This window comes from Eschrichtius robustus, chromosome 2 (assembly GCF_028021215.1).
Source record: "Eschrichtius robustus isolate mEscRob2 chromosome 2, mEscRob2.pri, whole genome shotgun sequence".
Taxonomy (NCBI): Eukaryota; Metazoa; Chordata; class Mammalia; order Artiodactyla; family Eschrichtiidae; genus Eschrichtius; species Eschrichtius robustus.
In genome coordinates this window covers 166,836,416-166,862,097 of record NC_090825.1, presented here as the reverse complement: position 1 = coordinate 166,862,097, position 25,682 = coordinate 166,836,416, and the positions used below count along the sequence as shown (strand labels likewise).

The window sequence follows — 25,682 nt, the reverse complement described above, 5'->3', positions numbered from 1 at the left end:
ACATCCTGCTTCCCACCCCAAGACTCCCCCACACGGAGAGGACTTTGATGAGGTCATTTCAGGAGGGAGATGTCCAGTCACTTTACAAAGTTGTCCCCTCAGCAAGTGCGTGGTGTGATCAGCCCCCAGGCTCGCAAATGTTGAGAGGTGGCTGGAGTCTGGGGACCTGATTTTGGAAAAGGGGTGGTTAGTTCTCAAAGGCTGTCGAGGTCGGGAGTTTTCGTTTCGCTAAGGTCCTCTCCACGGCGCGGGGCAAGGGTGAGTTTGAGGAGGCTCGCTGGGGAGCGAAGGGGGAACCGGGGAAATGAGGGATCTTTAAATAGAGGCGGGGCTTGCGGGGTCGCCGGGGGCGGTGCCAACCCGGGCTCGGCCAATCGGCTGCGCCGCCGGCGTCGCACCGCCCCCTCCTCTCCCGGCCCGGGCGGGCGCTCGCCCCCCAGCCGGGCCCGTGGGCAGGGCGGCGGGGGATGCGCACGCTGCCACCGCCCCCGGCCCCCCAGACCCGGGGCCTCGCGCCCGCCCGCTGCTGCCGGCCCCGCCCGCGACCCCGGCCCCGGCCCCTGCCTGGGGGTCCGCGGCCGCGCGGGACCCTCTCCCCTCCAGCCTCGTCCGGCTGCCCAAGACGAGCCCCCCAGGTACTGAGTGGGATGGGCAGGGGCACCCAGGGCGGCATGTCCCGGAGTGAGATGCGGTTTGGGGCAGGGGCTAGGAGGGTTTCCGTGGGGTCCGCAACCCAGGGGATACGGCGACGGGGGCAATGTGTGTATGTGCACTGCCCGAGTGAGTAAAGATTCACGGAGCCCCATCCTGGAGGGGGAGGGTACTGGGTTCACTTTGGCGGGGGCAGAGCAGTGAGTCTCCAAACTCCATACATACGGTGGGGGAGCTCTCGGGGTGGAGGCAGTGACCCAGGACTGACTCGGTCATGGGAGGAAGGAGACCCTCACCACTGGCCCCTGTATCCAGCCATTAGGGGCAGCACGGCAGGGGTCGGAAAGCCGGGTCCCCCAGCTCTCCCTGGACAGAGGTCGGGTACCCAGCACAGTGCACTGCTTGGGCTGTCCTGGAGGGTGGGGCCACACATGTGAGCGCTGAAGGCTGGGGGTGAGCCAGAGATGCTGATGGAGATGCATCAGAGTGGAGGGCACTGGGGACAGCAGGCTAGGGCAGGCTAATTGCACCCTGTTGGCTGCTGGCAGGTTCCTGACGGGTGGTGATGGGGGGAATGCCTAAGGGATGGGGCAGTCAGCCAACGACTTGCTGCACCCACTGTCGGGCAGCCCATGGGGTGGAAGGACGAACAGATCCTGTCCACCCTGCAGAGCTAGGGCCCCAAGAGTGCTGGTGGAGGTGTGTCCTAGGGTCCTACCCCACCCTCCGCAGGGACACACAACCCACAATTCACCCACATATCCTGGAAGGTTCTACCATGTGCTGCTCTGGCCATGGTTCCTGGGAGCAGCGGGGTGGGCATTTGCCCCAAGGAGGCTCTTCCTTGGAGACTGATGGGCAGGGGTCACGTTCTCCTGGTCCAGCTCTGAAGGACAGATCACGGTGTTCGGTAGTGTCACCACAACAGGCGTACCCATGGCTGAGTGCTAAGCATTTTCCACATGAGATCTCACTCCATTGTGGCCACCGACCCTGCTGGGATGGCACCCAGACACCCCTTTACTAAAGAGGTAGATGAGGAAGTGGCAGTGACTTCGTCCTGGCTGGGACACCCAAAGGTCCCTCTGCAATCAACCCATCATTTGTAAAAGAGTTCACTCGAGGGCCTTTCAGGTCTGGCCATTTTCTTTCTCCTCCTGTTGGGTGGGACAGTTCGGAGGAGTCGGCCTCCTTGCTCCCTGCTCTCTGCACACCTTCCCCCACTCCTCAAGAGCCCTCCTGGGTCCCCCCGGCCCTGCTCGGCCTACAGGTTTCCCACAGCATCTCGTGGGATGGTACACGAAGGCGGGGTTTTGCTCATCCCCTCACCCCAGCATTCAAGGAACAGAGGTCTTGTGCCCCAGACATATTAGACAATTTGGGGAATTCCAGGAACCCTCAAAACCAAATGCAGCCCATAGGATGTTTGTTGCTTTTTAGAGGAACTCCTTGGAGAACCCAGGGCCTTCACCCAGAAAAACACACCCTTTCATGGATATCCAAACCTTGGCTGGGGTTTTTCACAGGGACTTCTGGTTCTTTGGGAAATCTCTGAGGGTCCCGGGGACCCCAGCTTTAGGCCCAGGTTGCATTGAGGGAGGGGGAGGTGAATCTGGGGAGGGGTGTGATCTCTTGTCCCCACGGCCCTATGGTCCCACCCAGTCTTTAGAAATGGGCTGCCCCCTTCTCCTGCGGGATTGCAGGCAGGCCACTCTGTCCTTCCATTTCCTATGAGGTCGTGGGAGGGGTGGGACAGTCACCATGCCTGTGTCCTGAGCTCTGTGGCCCCTCAAGGACAGGGCCAGGCTGGCTCCCTTTCCAAACAGCCGCTCATCAAGAGGGACCCAGGCAGATCCTGCCATCCACTGCCCCCAGACTGCACTAACTTAGTCCCTGCCTTTCCTGGCTGTGTGACCTCGGGCAAAGTGCTGAACTTCTCTGAACCTTGTCTCCCCTCTGTAGAATGGGAATAAGAATGCCTTGATGAGTGGCAGTAGGGATTAAATGTGGTAATTCTCATCAAGGTCTTGGCCGGCAATAAGCAATAGGTCCGCATTAACAACATAGGCACTAAGAAGGGCCTCCCAGAAGCCACCTGCCGCCTGTTCACATGCCCTACCCCACCCCCTCCCTGCCCAGGGCACGTTAGGACACGGCTGCCAGGCAAGGAGGAGCATGGTGGAAACACGGCTGAATTTGGCCTGTGTGTTGGGCGGCTGAGTCACATCACCAAATTGCATCTTCATCGGTGCATTTTGGAAGGTCGTTTGCACCGCTCCCACCCGCTTCCAGTCCTGACTGCCAGGCCACCACCTCTCCTGCCTTTGCTCCCCAAGCCCTGGGCAGGGACCTTCTGCACCTTCAGGAGGGAAGATGGGAGGGGTGCCTGAGGTTTCCTTGTGTCTTGGGCGAGGGCAGGGTCTGGGGCCGCTGTGTGTGTCCTGGTGGCAAGCTCTTAGCCCTGCCTAGCAGCTGACAGCCCTTCAGGTGGCAAGCAGGGGCTCTAGCCCAGAGGAGAGTGGCACCTGAGTGCTTGTGAGGACAAAGAGAGATCAGGGCCAAGGTCAGCCTTATAAACTGTGAAGTGCTGGGCCTGCAGGAGATCAGCCCATATAATCTGTGATATCCTGGGACCACATGGGGCCAGCTCTTATAAACTGTGAAGCGTCAGGTCACAGGTGGCCACAGCCTGGTTGGTGAGATGGATGGAAGTGGGACACATTCTAAGATTCATGTTTCTTGTGTTCCTACCATGTGCTGGCACCCTCGTCTGGGGACATGTAGTGAGTGGGACAGATACTCCCTTGGGCAGGGCGTGGACACAGGCACAGGTGGTTCTGCAATGCATGTGGTGGTGCCCTGGCCAAGGTCACCCATGTCCCGCCTGGCAACATGGCTCATCTTGGCGTGTCCTGATGTGACACTTTCTGAGCCTGTCACCCCCAGGAACATGGCTTCAGGGCCAGGGAGGTGTCCTGTCTGTGCATGCAGCCCCCTCTCCCGGGACCCCAGCACATGCCAGCTTGGCCTTTTCCAAGGGGACAACACTTGGCCCACAGCCCACCACTGCGTGGCTTCTTGGGAGAATCCCACAAGGCAGCCTGGTCCAGAATCTGCCTTGTAAGGAGATGGTCCCTTCACCACATGGTACCTCAGTTTCCCCATCTGTACAACTGGCCAAATCCCAAGGCTCTCTTCTTGGGGGTGTTGTGAGGATTAAGGAGAATAATCTGTGCGAAGGACAGAGCCTGGCGTGTAGTAGGTGTTCAGTAAACGCAGGCTGTGGTGGCAGCAGGGGGTGCCTGCAGGGGTGGGGAGTGAGAGAGTGGGCTGGGGGGGCGGGGGCGGGTGGCAGGGAAGGATCTGGCAAGTTGGGACCCAGAAGATTGGACTCCAGGCAGCCTCATCGTGTGCGTGTCATCGTCTTCAAGGTCCTTGCTCTTTCATGTGACGCCACGGGACACTGCCCTGTGCAGGAGCAGGGGGCAGATCAGACAGTCTCCTCCTTGGTAGCCAGTTTCCTTGGTGGGGAAGCTGAGTCTGGCCCGAGGTCACAGGACCGGGCCAAGCACGCCTCCCAAGACCCTGTAGAATCAATTCTGGGATTTTAGAGTTAAATCCTGGATTGCTGCTTTGGTCCTGCAATGTGTTTGGAGATCACAGACCTCCCTCCATCTAAGCAGGAGGGAGCTGAGGGTCTCATAGCCACGGCCATGGTCCCCAGTTTCCCCCTGGCCGTATCCCGTGACTATGTAAGTGTGTTCAGGCCTTTGGACAGCTCTACGGGAGGAACTGGAGTAGAGTGAGATTAACTTGTCCAAGAGCCTGAAGGTCAGAAGGAGACAAGCCTGGATTGGAACCACCTCCCGGCTGCTCATTTACACGGCCTCTAGTCCTCCCAGGCAAACCAGCCAGCAGATTCCATCTTGAGGCATTCAGAAGTGTTTATTGAATGTCATCTGTGTGCTAGGCATTGTTCTAGGTACCTGGAGACACAGAAAAGTCAGTGGGCAAAGGTCTGGTAGGAGGGTGTTCCAGGCAGAGGGCACAGCAGGTGCAAAGGCCCTGAGGCAGGACCAAGCTTGCTGGGATCTGGTAATGGGGAGGCCACCGTGGCTGGAAGGGAGTGACTCTGGGGAAAGTGAGAAGGATAAGGTGGGTGGGAGCCAGACCACGGAGGCCTCCTGGACACAGTGAGAAGTTGAGTTTTTATGCAGTGGCACTGGAGAGCCATGGGGAGGTTTGGAGCAGAGGAGGGACATAGGCTGACTTGCAGATTTCTGGAGTGGCCAATCCACGTGTCAGCTGCAATCGGTTCCTGGCCCCTCCAGCCTCAGAATGTGCTGGGGTGGGGTCCGTAGCCCTCTGGTCAGTTGCTGAGGCCCTGACATGACCGTGTCCCCCATGCCCTGCAGGTCAGTGCGGGAGCCCAGTTGCTGAGCCATGCCGGGCCCCGGGCGGCCGGCAGCAAGCCCAACCCCAGCACCCACATAGTCATGAACAGCCACAGACACAATGGCTTCGGGGGACGGCCACTGGGTGGCGGGCTGGGTGCCCTGGGCCGAGACCCTCTGGACCCCGAGGCCGGCCACCCGCCGCAGCCTCCGAATGGCCCAGGCATCCAGGTGGTGGTAGCCAAGAGTGAGCCGGCCCAGCCCTCACCCGGCAGCCCCCGGGGGCAGCCCCAGGACCAGGAAGAAGAGGAAGATGAGGAGGAGGATGAGGCGGGTAGGCAGAGGGGCTCAGGGAAGCCCCCCAGCGTTGGCCACCGTCTGGGCCACCGGCGGGCGCTCTTTGAGAAGCGGAAGCGTCTCAGTGACTACGCTCTCATCTTCGGCATGTTCGGCATTGTGGTCATGGTGACGGAGACGGAGCTGTCCTGGGGGGTCTACAGCAAGGTAGGCGTGGCCCTTGCCCCTGGCACCCCAGGGAGGCCCTGCTGGTCCCACTGGGCTCCCCGAGACTCCTTGGGCACGGGGTGGGGGGCCACATCAGCCCTAGGAGAGGGAGGGGGGTGGGGGATGCTGAGGGGTCCCTGGAGGTGGGAAGGTGGGGGGCCCTGGGCCTCCTGTTGTGTCCACCCTGTGGGGGCAGCAGGAAGGCTGCAGGTGGGCCCAGAAGGCTCCAGCCCATTCCCTCTGCCCTGCAACAAGAGGCTGCACCTTGGCTGAAGGTGGGGATGGGGCTGCCTCCCAAGGTCAAGGTCGGGGGGGGGGGATGGGGGAGCCCCAGAGAAGGGCTGCGCCGAGGAGCAGGGAAAGAGCTTTCCCTTTTTCAAGAGCGGTCAGGACCAGGTTACATGGGTCCCCAAGTGGATGTGAGGACAGAGGGAGATGAGAGCCATGTCAGCCTGTAAACTGGGAAGTGCTACGTCTGCATGAGGTCAGTTTTTGTAAACTGTAAAGTGCTGTACCCATGTGAAGCCAGGCATTATAAGCTGAAGTGCTGGGCCCACCTTGCCCTCAGCCCAGGCCTAAGGAGTAAGGCCCAGAGCTTCACTTTCTGAGTGAAGCCACCAGGTGGGGGGGTCAGGAGGGCTGCCTGCCCCGACAGTGTCTGTCCTGCCCTCTCTCTTTGTCCAGGAGTCCCTGTACTCATTTGCACTCAAATGCCTCATCAGCCTCTCCACGGTCATCCTGCTGGGCCTGGTCGTCCTCTACCACGCCCGGGAGATCCAGGTCAGTGCCCAGTGGGGTTGGGGCAGCTCCCCTCCCCGCAGCCACCTGGGACCCCAGCCCACCTGGGACCCCAGCCCTCTAAGACATAAAAGGATCAATAGCCTCTTTATAGCGAAAAAAAAAAAAAGGACTTCTGTGGAGACACACTGTTTAGATCACTCTAAATTTCCTTGGAATGCATATCTTCATTTTAATTTTCATTGATTCTTTGGTAAAGAAGACCAACAGTGAAGGAGCAGGAGGTGGGCTGGGGTTCTGGTGCACGTGGGTTGTTTTCACAGCCCTGGGTCTTCTGAGGTTTTGCAGCCATGGGGTCCAGTGTTTGTAGCACCAGGCTCCTTTTCCTAGTCCATCGGACCCTGTGTTTGAAAGATTTATCATGTGCCAGAGAGTTTATTCTCCTATTTCAGGGGTTGATCAAAACCTGGTCAGGCTCCTGGAGAGCCCAGTTCAGGGCTTGTCAGGCAGGCGTTACCACAGCAGGCTGGCACCAAGGCCTGGGGACACCAAAAGGTGTCAGATGTGGCTCTTGAGTCTGGCCTTTGACCCCTGACCTCAAGGAGCCACAGTATGGCAGGAGATGGGTGTAGGAAAATCCTACCTGGGTCGCACTGTATGCAGACCTGTCAGGGGACACCCAGGGTCTGGCACACAGGAGGGGTCCTTGCTCTGGCTGGGGGTTGGGGGAGGGGGACAGTGACCCCTGAACTAAAGGAAGCAGTTCTGAAGATACAGCTGTGGACAACAGTCTGGCAGTTCCTTAAACAGATAAACATGGAGTTACCATATGACCCAGCAATTCCCCTCCTAGTTACACACCCAAGAGGAACAACAACCTACATCCACACAAAAACTTGTACGCGTATGTTCATAGCAGCATTATTCACAATCGCCAAAAAGTGGAAACAACCCAAATGTCCACTGACTGATGTATGGATAAACAGAATGTGGTCCATCCGTACAATGGAATACTATTCAGCCAAATGAAAAAAGAATGAAGCGCTGTGTGTTTGTAGCACCACAACTGAGTGGCTGAAACAACAGGAATGTATTCTCTCACAGTTCTGGAGGCTGGAAGTCCACGATCAGGTGCTGGCAGAGTTGGTTTCTCCTGAGGGTCTGTCCTTGGCTTGCAGACGGCCACCTTCTCATTGTGTCCTCACATGGCCTTTGCTCTGTGCTCACACATCCCTGGTATCTCTTCCTCTTCTTATAAAATGACAACCAGTCCTGTAGGATTGGGACCCCACTCCTATAACCTCATTTAATCTTAATTATGTCTTTAAAGGCCCTATTTCCAAATACAGTCATACTGGGGGCTAGGGCTTCAACGGATGAATTTTGAGGGGACAAAGTTCAGTCCATAACACTCCACCCTCTGGCCCACCTTGCAAATCCTTGTCCTTCTCCCATGCAAAAATGCACTCATCCCATCCCAACAGCGCCCAAAGTCTTAACTCATTCCAGCGTCAACTCTAAGTCCAAAGTCTCATTTAGATATCGTCTAAATCAGACATGGGTGAGATTCGAGGTACTGTTCCTCCTGAGACAAAATTTTCCTCCAACTGTGACCAGACAAGTTGTGTGCTTCCAAAATACAATGGTGGAATAAGCACAGGATAGACATTCCTGTTCCAGAAGGGAGAAACATGAAAGAAGAAAGGGGTGACAGGTCCTACACTTCTCTCAGACCTAACCAGGCAAATCCCGTTAGATCTGAAGGCTGGAGAATGACCTTCCTCGGCTCAACGCCCCACCTTCCAGGCCCACTGTGGCGGCAGCATTGCCTCGTCGGCCCTGAGTGGTGGCCTTTTGTGACTGCCTTCTTTCACTCAGCTTAATGTTTTCAAGGTTCGTCTACATTGTAGCATGTGTCAATGCTTCATTCCTCTTTATGGCTGAGTAACGTTGCATTGTGTGGAAGGAGCACATTTTGTTGATCCGTTCATCCATTGATGGACACTTGGGTTGCTTCCACTTTGGGTGCCTGTGGACACTGCTGCTGTGATTGCGTGCACACAAGGACGTGTTGGAACGACTGTTTTCATCTCTCTCGCCTATACACCTATGAATGAGATGGCTGGGTCATCGGTAACTCTGTGTTTGACTTCTGGGGGAACATCTGTGCCACGTTTAGCTTGAATTGTGGCCGACCCTGAGAACTAGGGAGTTTTGCCTTTGAGGCCATATTTCTTGTAAAAGCCGACGGGGTTTTCGGCCGGGATCTTGTTCCGGGGCCTGGTCTCGTGTCCGAGGCCCACCTCATCCCGCCCGCCTGACCTCCGCAGCTGTTCATGGTGGACAACGGGGCAGACGACTGGCGCATCGCCATGACGTGCGAGCGCGTCTTCCTCATCTCCCTGGAGCTGGCCGTGTGCGCCATCCACCCGGTGCCCGGCCACTACCGCTTCACGTGGACAGCGCGGCTAGCCTTCACGTACGCGCCGGCAGCGGCCGAGGCCGACGTGGACGTGCTGCTGTCTGTGCCCATGTTCCTGCGTCTCTACCTGCTGGGCCGCGTCATGCTGCTGCACAGCAGGATCTTCACGGACGCCTCCAGCCGCAGCATCGGCGCCCTCAACAAGATCACCTTCAACACGCGCTTCGTCATGAAGACGCTCATGACCGTCTGCCCGGGCACCGTGCTCCTTGTCTTCAGCATCTCCTCCTGGATCGTCGCCGCCTGGACCGTGCGGGTCTGTGAGAGGTGCGCCCCTGACCCCCGACCCCTGATCCCAGTGACCCTCATGCCCACCCACGACTTTAGTGACCCCAGGGCTCTCCCAGCCGTCACTCCGTCCCCACGACTTCTGACCCTGGTGAACCCCATGCCCACCCACGACTTCAGACACCCGAGGCCTCCCCCCAGCCGTCACTCCGTCCCCACGACTTCTGACCCTGGTGAACCCCATGCCCACCCACGACTTCAGACACCCGAGGCCTCCCCCCAGCCATCACTCCGTCCCCACGATTCTGACCCTGGTGACACCCCGCCCCCCATACCCAGTTCCTGGCCTCAGTGACAGTCCCTCAAGTGCAGCTCCCTCATCCCTGGGACTCCAGCCCTGTGTCCCCACTCCCCTCCAGCCCCTACCCCGCACCCCTCTAGGACCCCATCCCTCTTCCTCCTCCCCCTCCCCCAGGGGCCCCTCCACTGGCCCGACCTCTGGCCCAGGGTGGCGGAGGCAGCAGGAACAGGGACCCCCCCCCATCCACCTATTCCCCCCCCCGCACAATTTAACCTGCTCTCCTTCTCCCCTCTGCCCGCCCCACCGGACTGTAGGGAAAACATGTGAGTCCTACCCTCAGCCGAGCTATGTGTGCAGAGCTGCCAGCTGCCCTGCCCGCCAGGAATTTAAGATCAGCTGCCACCAGGGGAGGGAGTGGGGAGGTGAGGCGGGTGGCTGGGACCTGCCCAGAGCCCACAGGGCCCTGGGGAGAGCCTGTCCCAGTGCAGCCAGGCACGTGGGTCTGGGGTCAAGCCCAGGATAGCGGGAGGCAGGCCACTCTTGGGCTATGTGCACTTGGCATCCCTGGGGTCCTTGTCACCAAGGTGGGGGCAGTGGTGGGGAGAAGGGGGGAGAAGAGCTTACTTAGCTCTGGTGTCTTGTCAGGGCAGCTGGCCCCAGGGGGCTCAGACAGCTCCTTCCGAGAGTTAACTGGGTCTGGGGTGAACGAGAAAACCGTCCAAGCTTTTAAGACCCCCGTAAGGGGTCTGTTCTGAACAGCCTTGGAAGGTGCAGGGCCATCAACCCGACTTATATATGAGGACACTGAGGCTCTGAGGGGCAAAGGGACATCCCTGAGGGCCTAATTCCTGATTGTCTCCAGAAACCCCCAGGGGTTCCAGGAGAAGGAGGGGCCCCACTGGACCTCTCAGGGCATGGGGGTGCCTTGTCTGGGAAGGGGTCTCTCCTGCCTTGTCCCTAGCTGGGGCTGGGACTGGGCTTTCTGGGAGGTTCCTTGGCTGGACCTGCCCCCAGATCCCCAGTCCTCACCCCTTCAAACGCCCCCTCCATGACCCCTGCCTCAGCCTGATGTTGGGCTGATGGGGGTGAGGGCCTAGCTCTTTCTGTCATCAAGGTTTACTGTCTGAGGATCACACAGGGGCTCCTTGGACCCCTAATGTGCCCCTGTGCCAGTTCCCACAGACCTCAGGACTGAGATCTGGGGAGTGGGAGAGGGTGCCTTGCGTCAGGCATCCCTGGGGTCCAGGCTGGGTCACTGCAGGGGTGCCTGGGAAGGGTGGGGAATAGGGCAGGGCCCGGGGGGGGCAGCCAATCCTAAATTCTGAGCCCTCTGACACTGCTTGATGCCCTCTCGCCTGCCTCGCTCCACCCCTGTGGCTCTGTCCCACCCCACCTCCTGCATGCCCCCCACTCCCTGGTCCTGGGTGGTCCTGTAGCACCCACCATAGCTCCAGCTGGACCTGGAGCCTCCCCCGATGGCTGATGGGTTCCCCACTCCTCCTGCCTCCTGGGTGTGGAGCCCTGGTCTCCTGAGAGAGACACTAGAAGCTGGTGCAGCTTGGGGCTCACATGCCTCGGTGAAAGATGGGGTTCAGTCCCTGGTCCCCCTTGTCCAGCAAGCAGCCCGGAAGTCCAGGCTGAAGGGGCCTGGATGGCACCCGACCCTCCAGTGGGGCAGGGACTCTCAAAGCCCAGACCTGCTGGGAAGGCCTCCAACCCTCCTTCCCACCTTTTGGGTTTCCATCTCCTCCTTATCTTGAGCCCCTGACCCCAGCCCCGTCTGCCTGGAACAGCCCTACCCGCCAGCTCCCCCTGCCCTGCCCCTGCGGCCTAGGAAGGAGGGAGTCAGCTGGAAAGGGCTTCCTGACCTCCCAGAGCTGGAGGGGCTTTGCAGGTAGGGGGCTGAGCTGGAGCAGAACCTTGAGCCATCCCCAGACCCAGAGAACCAATCCCTTAGTCCCCCAGCCTGGGCTGACCATAGGTAGAACCAGTTCATAGCCTGTGTGGCCAGGGTCCCAGGCCCGGCTTTGATTGGGACAAAATCATGTCCTTGCAAAGCCTTGGGGTCTGTCCCCCTGAATAACAAAAGTGGAGTCCCAGACCTCTGCCCCAGTGCCAAGCAAGCTGCCCCTTCCCTCCTGACTGCCAGGAGAACCCCAGGCCCGAAGTTGGGGCAACTGCCCTCCACGTATTGACTTCCCTAATACTCCCAAGCCCCAGGGTGTGGTCCTCCAGGCTCCTGTCTCCCCGTAGAGTCCTCCTCCCTCCTTGGGACCTTGCTGGCTGGGGAAGTTCTTCCTGGTGTCTGACCTGAATCCTCGCCTCTACTTCCTGCCGCTTCTGGTGCCCGTGGCCACCCGCGTTCGCATCTGTCTGTGTGTCTGTCTTTGGGAGGGGGATTGTGTGCACATGCGTGAACACGTGTGCGTGCCCCCTCATGTGCGCACGCTCATGTGCGTCACCCACACGTGGACCCCTCTCTGCCCAATAACCAGCAGCTTGGGGGTCAGGTGAAAGGAGAAGGTTGGAAGGGATGCTGGGAAGGAGTGGTTGCCCTGTGCCCTGTGGTACCCTCAGGAGGACCACAGGGCTGCCCCCAGCACTAACCATCCCCCCACCCTGCCCTATAGCAGTGCCCTGGACGCTTTGAGCCTCCAGAGTGATCAGCTCCCTGCAGTCAAGGCCCCCATGCAGCCAGGTGGACCCAGGGCCCTGCCTTCCTGGGGGTGTGATGAAGGCAGAGGGACCAGTGTGGATTGACTGGGCCCTCCCTGGCTCCCCCCATCCCCCAGGTATCACGACAAGCAGGAAGTGACCAGCAACTTCCTGGGAGCCATGTGGCTCATCTCCATCACCTTCCTCTCCATCGGCTATGGCGACATGGTGCCCCACACCTACTGCGGGAAGGGCGTGTGCCTGCTCACTGGCATCATGGTAAGGGCGAGGGCCCTTGCACAGCCCCACTGATGGGGAGCTCACGCCGTCTCAAGGTGGACCTGCTCAGAGTTCCTCCCTGTGTCAGCCCACCCCTCCGCCACCTTGCTCCTTCCCTCTGATGTGACACAGAAGACACCCTCAGGCTTCCTGGGGACATCTCCTCTTGGGTTCTTCCAGCCCTAGATATGTAGCTTCCACTGTATTGTCCAGTCCAGATCCTGTGGTCCACTCTGAACCAAGAGTCATTTTTGCCTCTTTATGCTTCGCAGCCTGCTTAATTCACAGCCCTTGGATCCAGGGCAACGGGCTTGATGCCTCTGTGCCTCGGTTTCCGCCACTCCCCCTGCTTGTTGCAAGGACTGAGTCTGTTAATTTATGTGAAATGCCTAGAGCCATGAATGCCTCGGATGCCCAGTCAATTCCCTCTGAGCCCTGCCATCACAGCCCAATTCTCCATCCTTCCCTGACTACTGGGGTGTCCTGAGCACCCCACTGAGCCCCTGGGGTGTAAGGTTTATCTCTTGTGACTCCTGTGGGCCCAGGCAGCACCCCTTCTTCCCTGAAGACTTCTCAAGTCCGCCTGCTTGTATGGGCAAACTTTGGCGTCTGGTGCCTTCTCTTTATCCTGATTTGATCATTAGATTCCCTGCCCATCCCCTCCTTCTGGAACCTTCTTTCTCTCCAAGTTTCTTTCATCTCCACAAGTGCTTTTCCATGTTTTGAATTATGAATTGTTCGACATACAGTAGGGAACTCCTCTCCCCAGCCCCCAATTAGCAAGTTCATTTTGATGCCGAGAACTCGGCCTCTGTCCACTGGTGCTAAATCAAATCTTGGAGTCAGAGTTTGGGGTGAAGTAGGAAAAAATAGCTGTATTGCTTTGCCAGGCAAAGGGGGACACAGCAGGCTCATGCCCCTCAAAACTGTGTGTCCCAACCCAGGAGGATTTGGTGAGGAGTTTTTGTTTGTTTGTTTGTTTTAAATTTATTTATTTATTCATTTATTTTTGGCTGTGTTGGGTCTTCGTTTCTGTGCGAGGGCTTTCTCTAGTTGTGGCAAGCGGGGGCCACTCTTCATCGCTGTGCGCGGGCCTCTCACTATCGCGGCCTCTCTTGTTGCGGAGCACAGGCTCCAGACGCGCAAGCTCAGTAGTTGTGGCTCACGGGCCTAGTTGCTCCGCGGCATGTGGGATCTTCCAGACCAGGGCCCGAACCCGTGTGCCCTGCATTAGCAGGCAGATTCTCAACCACTGCGCCACCAGGGAAGCCCTGGTGAGGACTTTTATACAATGGTTCATGGACGGAAATGCTGATAAGGCTCAGAGTGTGTGCAGGGCCTGCATTCCTTTAATCTGGCCTCAGGTGATCTCCTGATGAGCTTCTGTGGTTCTTGAGGTTATCAAACTTATGACCTTCTCTCTGGAATGAAGACTGCTTCATCAAATAGTTCATCTTCCATTTGCTGGGGGCCTTAGTTCTGCAGAAGAGCTCAAAGATACTCTTATGTGTATCCCTTAAGGTGGAACCAGGACCCTGCCCCAAGGCTGCACTATGGTTTCTTGGCTACTCCTCCCTTGTCTCTGCATCCCTTCCCTTCCCTTCCCTGATTAGCAACTGTTCGAAAGGCTTCTGTTGCCCAGGAGCCCCACAGGGTCCTGCTCGGTTTCAATTTGTGAAAAAAATCAATGAACACCCACAAGCCAAAGGAAGTCAACCAACCCGATTCCCCCCAGCGTCCGCCCCAGGCCACTTCCTTTTCTTCGTAGAGAGATGCTTTTGTTCTTGCAAAAGTACTATGCCATCCCCACCGTGGTTTCCTTTCCTCCTGCAGAGGGAAGGGCTGTCTTTCCATTGGCTCCTCCCAGCCCCCTTCACTGCATGTAGACTGACCCCGTTGTCACCATCTCCCGAGGCCCATGGCTCTCTCCCCCCTTCTTGTCCCCTCCTCTTTGGACACAAGCTGGGGGTCCACGTCCTCCTCCGGCCCCCACCGGGGCCTCACTTCTCCTGGCCAAGCTGACCTAGACCCTCTCTCAGTTAAAAGGCATTATGCCTGTTTGCTTACGTTATTTTTTGAGATTGGAAGGGAAAAAAACTAAAGATCGGCCACAATCCACTCCCCTACTCCCACCCCCACCCCCGGCAAATGAACTTTACAAACGACAAAAGAAGAGCTCTCAGATAAGATGATGGCTTTAAACCCAGAAAAACTGCAGCGAAACAGAAAAGCCATGTTCTCTTCTCTGGGATGAGCCTCCTTCTGGAAAATTAGTTCCGTGTTTACCCTGTGGCTCATTCCAGGCCCTCGCCCCGGCACGTGCAGGAATGTTGACACCCAGGGATGTTTTTGCTTTTCTCTGTCACCACACAGCCAGGTATCACACAAAGCCACACATTGGTCTTTACTCTCTCTCTCTCTCTTTTTTTTTTTTTGGCTGCACCGCATGGCTTGTGGGATCTTAGTTCCCTGACCAAGGATCGAACCTGGGCCCTCGGCAGTGACAGCTCAGAGTCCTAACCACTGGACCACCAGGGAATTCCCCACACGTTGGTCTTTTAAGCCACTTTCTAATTCTTCTGTTAGACCTCTCCTCTTCTACCCTTGCCCAAGTGTGTCCCCTCCCAGTCACTGCCCCACGGACTCACCCCCTTCCAATAGCTTATAAAGCACACATTTGCTCATTCTTGAACTTCAAGGCATCCCAGCATGGCCTCCTCTGAACTCAGTGTCTTTTGCTGGACGTGGCATCCATGCTATTGTGCAGAGTCATTGGCTGATCCTTTTCCTGGAGGCGTAGTATTCCACATGGAGGTTTCCAGTATGTTTCTTTGCCCCAGTTGACAGGGCTTTTCTTGAACACGGACTCCTGAGTCTTCCCAAGACGTTCGTCCTGGCCAGGAACACATGATGGGGTCTCCTCAGGGGCGACTTTGTGCCCACCCTTCCGCATAAGTGTTTCCTTCCAGCCGGAAGAAAAACTAGCCATTCCCCTGGCCCTCAGAGGCTGAGCCCAGGTCTCTTCCTTCCTTCCACCCTGTATGCAGTAGCTGCAGGAGGAAGCAGCAGGTGGATGAGGTGCCAAAGACAGCCTCCAGCGCAGGTGGGGAGCCGCCTTCTGGCCCCCTCATTGGCCCCTGCCACCTGCTCCACACCACTCCTGGGGCTGATGACACCTGGATGTCCTGGGCTCCCCGGCTCCTGATTCTCAGTGGCAGAAGGTCCCCCTTCCCTCCCTCCTTCTGCATCACTTTTCACTGCCCCCCACCCCTACCTCTCAGCCTTGCTGTCCCCCTCGGGTCCTCACTCCTGCCCTTTTGTCTCTCAAGTGGCCCCCCAAGTGGGCAAGCAAATCCTCTCTGGCCTCCTTCCCTAGCCGGGAGACTGGCTGCCATTCAGAACATACTGGGGAGGGTGGTTGCTAGAGCAGGGAACCCATCACGGGGGAGATGTCCCCCCACTTTACTTCCCTGCATCCTGGGACCAATACTTTGCCTCTTTCCTCCTGCAGATGCCCCACCGCAGGCAGCTGGCCTGACCCTTCTTTCTCGCCACCCTTCTGACCCTACCAGCTGAGTCCCCATTACTGGTCAGCAACATGTCAGCTGGGTCTCTGTCCCCATCATCCAGACCCCAAAGCCTGGATGGAAATGCTTCCAAATCCTCCCACCTCCATGGGCCTCAGCCCCAAATGTACATGCAGATCCTGCCTGTTTCTTGTCCTTTTTCTTATCTCCGAGCCTCACTTTCCCCGTCTGCCCAATGGGGTTAAGAGTGGTCCTACCTCCCGCAGTTGCTGGGGATCAAATGAACTAATCTATGGCACAGGCTCCCTGGACGTTTGATGGATATTAAGCAAGTGGGGTTGGGAGTCAGTGAACTCAGAAGATGGGATTTGCCAACCCTGCAGGATTGGAGGGCAAATGTGAGGGGGAGGAACCAGGAGGGCTTCCTGGAGGAAGGAGGGTATCCTACTTGCAACCCATACGAGGTGGACCCTGACATGCCCCCTCGCCCTCTTCATGCAGGGGGCTGGCTGCACGGCGCTCGTGGTGGCTGTGGTGGCCCGGAAGCTGGAGCTCACCAAGGCAGAGAAACACGTGCACAACTTCATGATGGACACTCAACTCACCAAGCGGGTAAGGACGCCAGCCCCGTCACAGCCACCTCGCCTCCTGGTCCTCAAGGGCAGACCCTCCTCACCTTCTGCACACGTGCCCACGGGTCATGCCGCGCTGCCTGTGTGTGCCCAGCCTGCCCTGGGCTGTGCCACCACGTGAGCACCCTTAAGCTGTGCACAGGTGTCCACTTCTGTGCCCAGTCACAGCCCAGTCACGGGCCCCTCAGCAGGAGGCAGGGATTCGTGGTGAGGCAGCCAGATGCAACTTATAAGCCGGATGAACTCAGCAGGTCAGCTTCTCTGTGTCTCTGTTTCCTCACATATAAAATGAGAGAGATAACCGGCGTGTGTAGATTCACTGAGTTAACATTTGCATAGAAAGGGTACAGAAAGGGTCCGGCCCATGGTGAGTGATGTGTGTTAGGCAGACACATGCGCGCACACACACACAGCACAGATGTGGATGTGTAAACATGGTACTGACCTACAGTCCCAGGACCCCAGAGGGGCATTTCCAGGAGTTTCTGGAGGGTTCCAGAGCCTTCCATAGTTTTGTGCTACTCTAAGGAACTGTTCTTTCTCTGGCCTCAGGTAAAAAACGCCGCTGCTAACGTTCTCAGGGAGACGTGGCTCATCTACAAACACACCAGGCTGGTGAAAAAGCCAGACCACGCCCGGGTTCGGAAACACCAGCGTAAGTTCCTCCAAGCCATCCATCAGTAAGTCCAACACCTTTCCCACTTGCATTTCTGTGTCCACCTGGCACGGAGGCAGCCCTGGCCCACGGGGAGGAGGCTGCAGACTAGGCCAGACAGCTCGTCATGGCCACATCATGGCCATTCCCATGCCAGGTGGTCAGTTGGTTGGGGCCTGCAGCTTCTGTGCTGGGTGGGATAGTGGGTTGGTCGGAGGGAGGCAGGTGATGGGCCCAGCACTTGTCCAGAACAGTCACCTCTGATAAATGCAAACCACCCAACATAGTGGCAGGTAGCATATTTTATTCTCTGGAATAGCCAAAATGACTCTCCCCTTGGACACTAAAGCAATTTCCCCTTTTTGCTTTGGCTTCCAGGAAGCTCAGAATTAAATCTGTGGCCTGATTCATGTGATCATTTGGGATAATTAGAGATTACTTAACTTTCTCTGTTGTCCCTTTTTCCTGAGAATTATTTAATCAAGTCGTTCTCATCTTGGCTGCTCATTGGAGTCACGTGGGGGTGCTTTTTAAAATCCCACAGGCTGGGAATTCCCTGGTGGTCCAGTGGTTAGGACTCCATGCTTTCACTGCTGAGGGTGCTGGTTTGATCCCTGGTTGGGGAACTAAGATCTCGGAAGCTGCACAGCGTGGCTGAAAATTGAAAAAAATAAAATAAAATCCCACAGGCCATACCCAACACCAGTTACAGTAGAGTGTGGGATACAACCTGAGCTCAAGTTTAAGTTCCTCAGGTGAGTCCAATGTGCAGCCAGAGTTGGCAGACTTTTTCTGTAAAGGGCCAGATATTAATTATTTCAGTCTTTGTGGGCCAAAATGTCTCTGTCACAGCTACTCAACTCTGCTGTTGTAGCAGGAAGACAGCAAGGATGAATGGGTGTAATTATGCTCTGATAAAGCTTTATTTTCCAAAGCAAACAGCTGTCCAGATTTGGCCTATAGACCATAGTATACCAATCACTGTCCACAAGAAATATGTGAGCCACATACATAATTTAAAAGTTTCTAGTAGCCACATTTTAAAAAGGTGAAAAGAAGTGAAATTAATTTTAATATATTTATTCAATCTAATATATCCAAAATATTATCATTTTAATATGTGATTAATATAAAAATCATTAATGAGATATTTTAGAAAGTTTTTTATACTAAATTTTTGCAGTTTGGTATGTATTTTACACTTACAGCCTGTTTTTATTCAGACCAGCCACATTTCAATGCTCAGTAGCTACATATAGGATGTATGGGACAGTACACAGTCTAGAATTTAAACAGTTCCAAATCTTCTGGGATCGGGCACTCAAATATAAATCACAGTTGAGTCACGTAGTAGCTGATTTAAAATCGAAAAAAATGTGTTTTTAGGCACTTTTCAGAATGAGCCCATGCATTCCCAGCTCTTACATCCTGGAAAACCTCATTCACAATTGGGCTTCCCTAGGAAAATCAGATGGATCCCTGCCCCAAGAACTCTTAGGCCAGACTCAGGGGCTGATGAATCAGAAAGCGAGGCAAACAATGTTAGGGTCTGAACTAGTACAAAAGGAAGGCAACCAAGTCACCCATAGGGAACAGAGATGAGAGGCAGCACAGAGAACCCCGGTGTGAGCGGTAGAGCTAGGAAGCTTGTTGTGGGGAGACCCCAGGGTGTGGCTGGGGCAGTCAGCTCCTGGGGCACAAGAGGGTAACAGAGTGTGACCATAGCGAGATCAGGCCATGGGAGAGGAAGCTCAGTCAGTTTGACTTTAATTTTTTAATCCTATTTAATAATTTTGCCTCTTTTAAAAGAACAGCTTTATTAAGGTATAATCGACATACACTCAACTGCAGCTATTTAGAGTGTACAGTTTGATCAGTGTTAACATATGTATACATCCATGAAACTAGCCCCACAGTCAAGATAATGAACAGATTCATCGCCCTAAAAGTCTCCTTGAGCCCCTATCATCCTTGTCTTTTAGCTAGACAGTTTAGTCCATTTACACTTATTGTGTTTACTGTTATGATTGGATGAATTTCTCATGATAACAGTCCCTATTTCATGGGACTGTGGGGAGGTCTAAATGGAGTGATGTGCAGAAATGCCTGGCATAGTTCCTGGCATAGAGCAAGCACTCAGTAACACATGGTACCCCCAACCTCTGCTTCAACTGTCACCTATGAAGCAGGGAGAGGAGTTGGTACTCCACCTGCTTGACTTCACTGTGCCCAGGTGTTAGTCCTATTTCCTCATAAGACCCCAAGGCCCTCCTTGTTGACCCTTCAACAGTTGTTTACTGACCACTGGGTCCCAATCTAGTCTCTGCCACCTAACTGTGGGGCCTAAGCAAGTGACTACACTAGTCCAGGCTTCATTTTCTTATCTGTAAAGTGGAGACAATGGTGACATGCCTCTTCTCCAGGAATGGAGTGTGGATCAAACAATTGGGGTGACCAGGTGATTTGCCTGCACCTGCCTGTCACACAGTATTTTCTGAAAATGGGAACTGTTATTGTTGCTGTTATTACCACCCTCGAAATGTTCATTTGGTCATTCCACAAGCATTTCCTGCACCAGCTGGTGTGCCAGGCATGGGGGACACAGACATGGCTCTGCTCTGGACCTTGCCCCAAGGGATGTCCCAGAAGGTTCTTTGGGAGAAGTCGGAGGGTAGGAATTGAGGAGAGTTAGGTCTGTGGAGAAGGCACCTGCTCTGTGAGTTACCCGTGTCCCTTTGTTCTGGGGAAGGACTATCCCGCTCACCCTTAGGTCCCCCTGAACACCTCCAAAAAAATAGTGGCCTTATGAGAACAGCTGATGAAATCAAGCAAGTTTGAACTAGGGCCTGAAGGGTGGATGGGATTTGGGTAGGAAACCGAGAGGTGGGCAGGCATACCAGGGAATGTGCACAGTTTGGGCAAAGGCGGGGAGGTGGGAATGAGCACAGTGCCAGGGAGACCAGAGGTACCACCTGCAGGTATGAGGGAGCCATGGCATCTTCTTGAGCTGGAGAGTCCCCATGACGGGAATGCAGTATGAGCAGCCAGTGAAAAGGAAACAGTGGTCTTGGAGAGGACAAACTGAGGAACACAGCATAGGTTTGGGAAGTGTACACATTTCCTAGGGCTACTTTAACAAAAGTACCACAAACTGGGCGGTTTAAAACAGAATTTATGATCTCACTGATCTGGAGGCCAGAAGTCCAAAATCAAGGTGTCGACAGGGCCGTTCTCCCTCTGAAGGCATTAGGGGAAGATCTGTTCCAGGCCTCTCTCCTAGTTTTTTTTTTTTTTTTTTTTTTATGGCTGTGTGGGGTCTTCGTTTCTGTGCGAGGGCTTTCTCTAGTTGTGGCAAGCGGGGGCCACTCTTCATCGCGGTGCGCGGGCCTCTCACTATCGCGGCCTCTCTTGTTGCGGAGCACAGGCTCCAGATGCGCAGGCTCAGTAGTTGTGGCTCACGGGCCCAGTTGCTCCGTGGCATGTGGGATCTTCCCAGACCAGGGCTCAAACCCGTGTCCCCTGCATTGGCAGGCAGACTCTCAACCACTGCGCCACCAGGGAAGCCCCTCTCCTAGCTTTTGGTAGCCTCAGATGCTCCTTGGCTTATAGAAGCATTGCTCCGATCCTCCATCTTCATATGATGTTGTCCCTGTGTCTTCACATTGTCCTCCCTCTGTATGTGTCTGTCCAAATTTCCCCCTTTTTATAAGGACACCAGTTATCTTAACCTAGTTAAATTTGGAAAGACCCTGTTTCCAAAGAAGGTCACGTTCTGAGGTTCTGGGGGTTAGGACTTCAATATATCTTCTGGGGGGACACCATTCAACCTGTAACAGGAAGGTTCCAGAGGTGCCAAGGATGACTTGCCCAGGGCAGGCATGTCAGTGGCTCCTTTGCAAGCCTCCGCCAACTTCCAGGGCTAGGGGTGTCTGTATCCACCTTCCACTTCTCCAGACCGAGGGCTGGGTCCTCTCAGGGGCCCTGGCAACACCCAGCATGGGTGGGCCCCAAGGGGCCTCTCCAAGCATCTATCACATGTGGGCGAGGCCATGGGAGAGGGTTGAGTTTGGACCAGTGAGGAGGAAAGGAGAGTCCTACCTGGAAAGGTCTCCCTGGGCTGGTTTAGCTACAGAAGGGATGGAGAGAAGGGGTGAGGACAACACCCCCCAACCCCATAGGCAGCTGTCCAGGGGGCCAAGGTCTCAGAGGCTGAGTGGCAGACGCAGGTGCAAATCCTGCTAGGATGCCAATGGGCACTGGCTTTGCCCCTCTGAGCCTTGACTTCCCCTTCGGGAAATGGTATGGGCATAGTTTTCTGGACTAAATGCCACCTCCAGGGCCAGAGCTTGCCAAGCTCCAGGGCCTGAGCTTGGCACAGGCTGGCATACAGTGGGGCTGCAGGGCTGGAGGCAGCTGCATTTGCTGTGAGGCACTGCTGGAGGGAGGGGGCAGAGGGAGGACGCATCCCTGAGGGCTGGTACCACCCCCTCAGAGGCTGGACCTCTCCCTAGAGCAAGGGCAGCAGCCCCTCCGCCGTCCAGGGCCCCCAGCCTGGCCCTGGGGTGGCGCACGTGGGAGGATTGGGCATGGGCTGCCCAGGTGTGCTGAGATTAAAATTGCCTTGTGGTTTCTCCCTGCTCCGCCGGGTCCTGCCAGAGCTCAGAAGTAAGTCTCTTCCTGGGGGTTAGTGCATGTGGGCACTGTGGGTGGTGGCTGAACCGCCCTCCAGGCCCTGCTGCCCCCTGCATGCCAGGAGGGAACGGGCTGCAAGGGGGCTAACCTCCAACTTGCCCCTCATCCCCCACTGCATATCCCACAAGGTGACTCTGGGTAGGGTGGGTGCATGGAGGACCCCTGACCCCACTGCAGCCTCTGCACAACCCCACCTGCCCACCTGTCCCCCAGGCTCCGGAGTGTGAAGATTGAGCAAGGGAAGCTGAATGACCAGACCAACACGCTCGCAGACCTGGCCAAGGTGAGCAGGGCAGGGTGAGGTGGGGCAGCCCCCTGGGCCAGAAGGAGTTGGTTAGGCCCTCAGAGGAGGATGAGGGATGTTCAGTAAAGGACAAGGCCCAGCTCCTGCCAGGGAGGGAGGGAGGGACAGGGTTGGTGCCCATAGTATAGACAGGTGACCCAGGCAAGTGATGCAGGGCAGGCAGGGACCAGCCACCAGGGAATACGAGCCCTGTCTGCTGGGGTCCACTGTGACCAGAGGCTCCAGTTGTTAGAGTGATGCCAGAAATCTACATCTGTGTGTAAAATCTTTACTTTTTAACATTGGCAGCTACTTTATCAGCCTTTTTTTTTTTTTAATTTCTTGGCCACAGCGTGCGGCGTGTGGGATCTTAGTTCCCTGACCAGGGTTCGAACACACGTCCCCTGCAGTGGAAGTGTGGAGTCTTAACCACTGGACCACCAGGGAAGTCCCAATTTTTGTCAGCCTTTTTTTTTTTTTTGGCAGCTATTTTACATTTTAATTAATAGCTAATAAAAAGTTTTAATAAGAATGTGTAATTAGTGGGCTAAATTGGTGAAGTGGTACTTTCGTATTTCGAAATGTCATCTACATACAAGCTCTAAAATCTAAGAGAAAAACAAATTTCTTTTGCTAGGGTTATAAGTTCAAATTACAGCATCAGGAGGAGAAAGCTTATTTGTATAGCAATTAAACATCTTTCAGGAAATTAAAGTTGATTGCAAGAGCTCTGTAAGATCGGTGTGTGTTATAAATGGATCTATTTGTTGGTTCTAATGTCAGGTCCCATCCAATTTCCCGCTTTTTATTCATCCATTAGAAGATACGTCAACTGACTCAACTTCAGTTGGGCAAGCTCTTAGAATATTTGTCACACTCTTCTGAACTCCCTTTTGCCCTTTCATAAATAGTTCATGTGTGAACTATGCTAATTGGCTCCATCTCCTAATCAATTAATCAATCTGAGCCTAATTTAATATTATCTTTAGAAAATGTTAAGCCCTCTCCTATTTTACTACTTATACTCATCACATTTTGGACTCGCTCTCTTCACCATTAGCAAGAGAATGCAATTTAATTAAATACTAATGGGGGACTTCCCTGGAGGTACAGTGGTTAGGACTCTGCGTTTCCACTGCAGGGGGCAGGGGTTCAATCCCTGGTTGGGGAACTAAGATCCCTCATGCTGCACAGAGTGACCAAAATAATAATAATAATAATTTAATACTAACCTACATAAACTTAATTTGAAAGGGAACATTACAGAGGAAAAAACATATTCTAGAACCCTGAAGAAATAATTCAATCGTTAGTAGAAAGAACATAATCCTAAGAGCATGTAGAAATCCTTGGCCAACTAATTTGATGTCATATGAGATTACAGCTCCAAATACATATCGAATGCCTTTGAAAAATTCAGGTACTAGATATTATAGTTTGGATTATCCATATCACACTTCCTTCATTAGTACAGATGATTAAAATGTGAATTTATAAAAGTTATTTAAACCTTATAATTACAGCAGTATACTCCTCTCAAAATACATTTAATGAAGGCTTCTTCCAAGTAAGCCTTTCACTGGATTGGATTACAGGGTTTCTAATTTTTTTTAATTTAACGAGGTTAAAATGTTTTCCAATATTAAATTTTAATGCTTTCCAAGGTTGCTGATTTAATTTGTATCTCTCCAACAAAAACAAAATATATATTCTAATAAAAATTTAAACCTCAGAGAGGGCCAAAAAAGAACCATCCAAGGGCTGGTGCCTCCAGATGTTACTCTCTGGCCCGGGGGACTTTGTGACCCCTTGAGGCGGGCTGGGGTGAGGGTCTGCGGCCCTACGGGGGTGGAGGGTGGGGGGTGGGGGGCGGGCAGAGGCATTTGTTCACCCTCGGATGGGGTTGGCCTACCAGTAACAGGAAACGGTGGAAGGCACGGCTCAGGTAAAGGCTTGCGGACCGGAAGGGAGAGGCTGCAGGTACAGTGCGGAAAGAAGGAGCTGTGGGGTGGATGACCTGTCTCCCTCCCACAGATCGAGAGGTTGGAGTGGGGTAGGGTGTGGCACAGCCCCTTCAGCCCTCGCATCTGACGCCCACGACGGGCGGTGAGCTGCGGTCCGTCTGGGGGTCTAGCCTGCGCGGAGCTGGGCTGAGACTCGGAACGGTGGTCTAGCGCCACCTGGTGGCTAGAGCGGCATTTGCACCTAGGGCTGTTTTGCGTGTCCCGCCTACCCCCTGCAACTCCCGGGCCCATCTGGACTGTGGCAGGACCAGCCCCTGCTTGCTGGGTTGTGGGGATCAGTCGAGGTGGCAGGGATGCCCCACCACCTGCTGTAATGTAATTATTGTGCCTGTCGTGTTGCCCGGTCTGTGATAGGGTCAGATTCTTGGGGTCACATCTCCCCACCCAGACTTCTATCCCCTCCCCAGTCGAATGTGGAAAGCAGGGATAGTTCACAACCGAGCCTCCTCCCCTCGACCGTGTCCCCAGCCTGGAGCAACACCAGTCCAGAATCACCCAAGACCACCGTCTGGCTTTACAGGCCATGCGGCTAGTTCATCCCCTCATGGCAACTCTGGTCACATCCGCTGGGCCCCAAGACCTCCCTTGACATTCCCCTGGACTGCTGGCCCCGAGCCTGGCACTCAAGACCTGTGTCTCCGCTCCCCTCGCCTATTCTCCCAGCACTCCCTGGGGCCCAGCAAGATACCTTCGGTTGGGTTGGGGGTGCGCTCACAGTTGCTCCTCATTTGGGTCCAATTAGTGGGCCCCCACCCAACCGGGGCTGGTCTGCCATCTCTCTTCAACCACCCCTCACTCTCTCTCACCTGGCCTCTCCTCTCTCCCACCCTCCCTGTCTCTGACAGACCCAGAATGTCATGTACAACCTCATGTCCGAGCTGCACGCCCAGCACGAGGAGCTTGAGGCCCGCCTGGCTGCCCTTGAAAGCCGCCTGGATGCATTGGGCGCCTCCCTGCAGGCCTTGCCGGGTCTCATCGCCCAAGCCATACGCCCGCCTCCACCACCCCTGCCTCCCCGGCCTGGCTCCGGCCCACTGGACCAGGTGGCTCGGAGTCCCCCACACCGACGGCCACCCACGGCCCCTTCAGACTGCGGGTGACGGCTCTGCCTGCCACCAGACTCCTCAATCTTGGCCATCGTGTGGCCGCCACCTCCACGCCACCCAAGAAGCCCTGTACAGTGGCGCCTCTTGGAGTTCAAGGAGCTGAAACCGAGTTGGGCTGATTGAACTGGGGCCCGCCAGACTGTCCGGGCAGAGGGCAGGGCCGTACGGCAGGCAAGGGCAGGGGCGGGCCACCACCGGCTTCCTCCCTGATTGGAGCTGGGAGAGCCCGGAGCTTCCTCTGGTCCTCTGCCACCCCCAACCCCTGGCTCTCCCCAGGCTCCCGGTGGGTGCGGAGCAGCCAGGAGAGGGGTCCTTGCCAGTTCCAAATAAAGCAGGACCCACCCACTTGCTGCCTGTTGTGCGTGGCTGGGCGACACTCATAATCACAACATGGGAAGTAGATACCCAGCCCTGGGGGTCCAGACCGGATGTGGGGTCAAGGTGAGCCCATCCCCATCCTAGGCAGGTTGTCTCCCGGGCCTGAACTCAATCAGAGACACCTCCCTGAGGACGTCTGCGCCAGTCCCACCT

At 55.4% G+C, this 25,682-nt stretch overlaps 1 protein-coding gene and 1 non-coding gene across 4 annotated transcripts; one reads left to right on the top strand and one right to left on the bottom strand.

Moving 5' to 3' along the window:
* The first annotated feature begins 562 nt into the window (after positions 1-562).
* KCNN1 (potassium calcium-activated channel subfamily N member 1) lies at positions 563-25,340 on the top strand. Of its 3 annotated transcripts, none has more exons than XM_068534732.1 (10): positions 588-635; positions 5,067-5,549; positions 6,234-6,329; positions 8,618-9,036; positions 12,091-12,232; positions 16,261-16,371; positions 16,944-17,071; positions 21,703-21,711; positions 21,952-22,021; positions 24,891-25,340. In XM_068534732.1, exons 2-10 carry the CDS (start codon positions 5,148-5,150, stop codon positions 25,143-25,145), a joined length of 1,632 nt encoding a protein of 543 aa, XP_068390833.1. In that variant the 5' UTR covers positions 588-635; positions 5,067-5,147; the 3' UTR covers positions 25,146-25,340. The 3 variants fall into 3 exon arrangements, with proteins under 3 accessions (XP_068390831.1, XP_068390833.1, XP_068390832.1); XM_068534731.1 differs by lacking the exon at positions 588-635 and adding an exon at positions 9,613-9,621 and having other exon boundaries at positions 5,095-5,549; XM_068534730.1 differs by lacking the exon at positions 21,703-21,711 and having other exon boundaries at positions 563-635.
* TRNAD-GUC (transfer RNA aspartic acid (anticodon GUC)) lies at positions 14,698-14,770 on the bottom strand. Its single transcript has one exon. It is a non-coding gene; the product is annotated as a tRNA-Asp (tRNA).
* Positions 25,341-25,682: the final 342 nt, after the last annotated feature.